The sequence below is a fragment of the Cricetulus griseus genome, unplaced genomic scaffold, assembly GCF_003668045.3.
Source record: "Cricetulus griseus strain 17A/GY unplaced genomic scaffold, alternate assembly CriGri-PICRH-1.0 unplaced_scaffold_108, whole genome shotgun sequence".
In the NCBI taxonomy this organism is placed as follows: Eukaryota; Metazoa; Chordata; class Mammalia; order Rodentia; family Cricetidae; genus Cricetulus; species Cricetulus griseus.
The window spans coordinates 42,491-45,199 of NW_023276818.1; the positions used below are offsets into that span (position 1 = coordinate 42,491).

Here is a 2,709-nt window from a genome sequence, read left to right on the forward strand (position 1 = left end):
TTGAAAACTTGTTGAGGTTCCTTAGATGAGGGTATGGAAACACATTACATACTCACAAAATATAGAAAGACCCCATTTTCCAGTCAGAGGAAAGAATGTTCTCTTTGCTGTAGTAGGAATGAGGACACTTAGAGACCCTGTGATTTCACAGAGAGGAGCTAATTATGCACCAGTGCTCAACTCTGCCCAGATCATAATCATTTGCATGTGCCCACAGCACAGCTCATTGCTTTGAGTATATTTTAAGGAGCTGGTGACTCCCTTCAGTGGTATCTATCTGAATCACATGTGCCACAGCATGGACATGAGGACTGCTGCTCAGTTCCTGGGCCTGGTGATGCTCTGGCTCACAAGTAAGGAGGATTGGCCTTGGGGAATATCTCAATATACTGTGATTATTATTGGTAGTCTTTGAGGGTAATCCTGCCATAATGTTATTAATTTCATTGATATCTGATTTTAATTTTCCAAATTAAGGTTCCAGATGTGACATCCAAGTTACCCAGTCTCCATCCTCCTTGCCTGCGTCTTTGGGAGACAGAGTCACCATCACCTGTAAAGCAAGTCAGAATATTAACAATCAAATGTCTTGGTACCAACAGAAACCAGGGGAAGTTCTTAAGCTCCTTATCTATTCTGCATCCACTTTGCAATCAGGAGTTCCCACTAGGTTCAGTGGCAGTGGTTCTGGGACAGATTATTCCTTTACCATTAGCAGCCTGGAGCCTGAAGATGCTGCAGTTTACTACTGTCTGCAAAGTTATAGCTATTACCACAGTGATACAAGTCATGACATAAACCCCTCAGAAATGCAGAAGTAAGAGTGTAAACAGAACCAGATATTCTTCCTTGTTCTTTTACCTGCTGACACCATGTCTCACATGCAAGCAGGCTCTGGTGCCCACATGGAAGCTTTTGTGAATGGCACAAAGTAGTTGTTACACACTCTACTCTCCATTTTGTCAGTCCAGTTTTAGAGGCATAACAATGCCTTTCCTGAATGCTTAAGATTAGAAGTGAATATAACTGATGCATCTGGATGTCAGCAGCAGTTGGGTTGCATAAAGGAAAACATAAACAAGTGTACATATTCAAAGAAGAAATTATTTTAATTTGAGGAGGTAGAATATAAGTAATTGCTATTAAGTGGCTTTGTTTCTCTTGTAGTCACTGAAGGAGACAGCAAGTAATATTTTCAGCAGCTCTCTCAAAATACACAGCTCACTACAAGGAATGTCTAGCCTAGATAATGACCTTATCCTCAGATTAGCTCAGAAGTCTAGGATTATCACTGGGTGTTGACACCAGAAACAAAACTATGGTTCATATGACTGAATTTTCAGATAATGACTGACAAGGGATAGGTTCATAATATGTGTATTTGTTCTTTGAAATATGATCATTGATTATAGGTTATAGTAAAAACAATATAAGGAAGAAAATAGCATTATATAAACCATAGAGAAAACAAAATGGAAATTCTAATGTATTTTGAAATGTAATTTAACAGGCTAATTAAGCTGACCAAACACATATATAACTCTCATTTCCATTAATAAATAAAAGTCTTTATGTTCAAACTTGTCAAACTTGTCTGAGGCAGCTTATTACAAATGAGAAATTGCCATCTATAATTTACATGGACTAGTAATGTTCTACATTTTAACAAGAAGTCTGTATCAAATTGAGATGTTCTATCTAGTGACTTCTGTATTTTAAACTCAGTGATTGTCATATGGTCATTTAATAATTTATCCCATCATTGAGCTATGGCATGCACAGATAATCATTTCTCATGTGAACTCTCAAAAATATTTCTTTAAGGGAGTCAGATACCATGAAGCTGGAATTAGAGTGGTTATGAGTCACCAAACCTGGTGCTGAGATCTTCAGATTTCTACACAAGCAGAAATCCCTCTTAACCACAGATGTATCATTCTGGCCTTTCAGAGCTTTTCTTTCTACTTAAAGCTTTCTCTTTCTCTTGCTCCCTTTTTCTCATTCTCCTCCCTCTCTCTCTTATTGAATTTCTCTTCAGATACCATGTTTATCACTTTTCCCTTATTCCTATTCTGTTTTTCTTCTTTCCTTTCCCATTCTGTTCCTTTTCTCCTGCTCCCCATTTTTCTATGCTTCATAGATTCCTCCTAACATCACATGTATATTTAAGTACATATGGACAATTTTATGTCTCTGGTCCTGAGGAACACATGCTTCCCTGTGACCCCACAGTCTCTTCTCCATTTACTTTTTCACTGAAAATTATCTGCATCTGTTCCATAGTCCTTGTTATCATCTTTGTTTAATAGTCAATCAGCTGATCACCCTGTTGTGACCTGTATTTGTTCTCTGATTCCACTAATAGTGATACAGCAAATGTCATCAAGAACATTTCTATTTCCAAAAATAATGCAGACTTCCAAGTTGTGATTAATGTCAGCTGTGCACTGAATTTAGCACTTATGTACTCTCACATTCTGAGAGCTTTTCTCTCTTTTTTTCTGACAGAGTATATTAGCAGATCTCTTAGCACTATATCAGCAGATCTCTTCTTTTTTGGATTCCTTGAGATAAGTGGAAATGATCCTTAAGACAGAAAGATTGAAATCCTGGTAAAAGCCAACAACTGTATATGGCTTATTTCATTGTGGTACTGATTCATTTTGTGAAGACATATTTTACATTGCTATTGGATTTAGTTAATATTCT

The 2,709-nt window shown here is 37.1% G+C and overlaps 1 gene segment (V, D, J or C); it reads left to right on the forward strand.

Moving 5' to 3' along the window:
- Positions 1 to 298: 298 nt before the first annotated feature.
- On the forward strand, positions 299 to 821 carry LOC113838501. The segment is given in 2 exon segments: positions 299 to 353; positions 478 to 821. Coding segments are annotated over 2 exon segments (399 nt in total).
- The last annotated feature ends 1,888 nt before the right edge of the window (positions 822 to 2,709 follow it).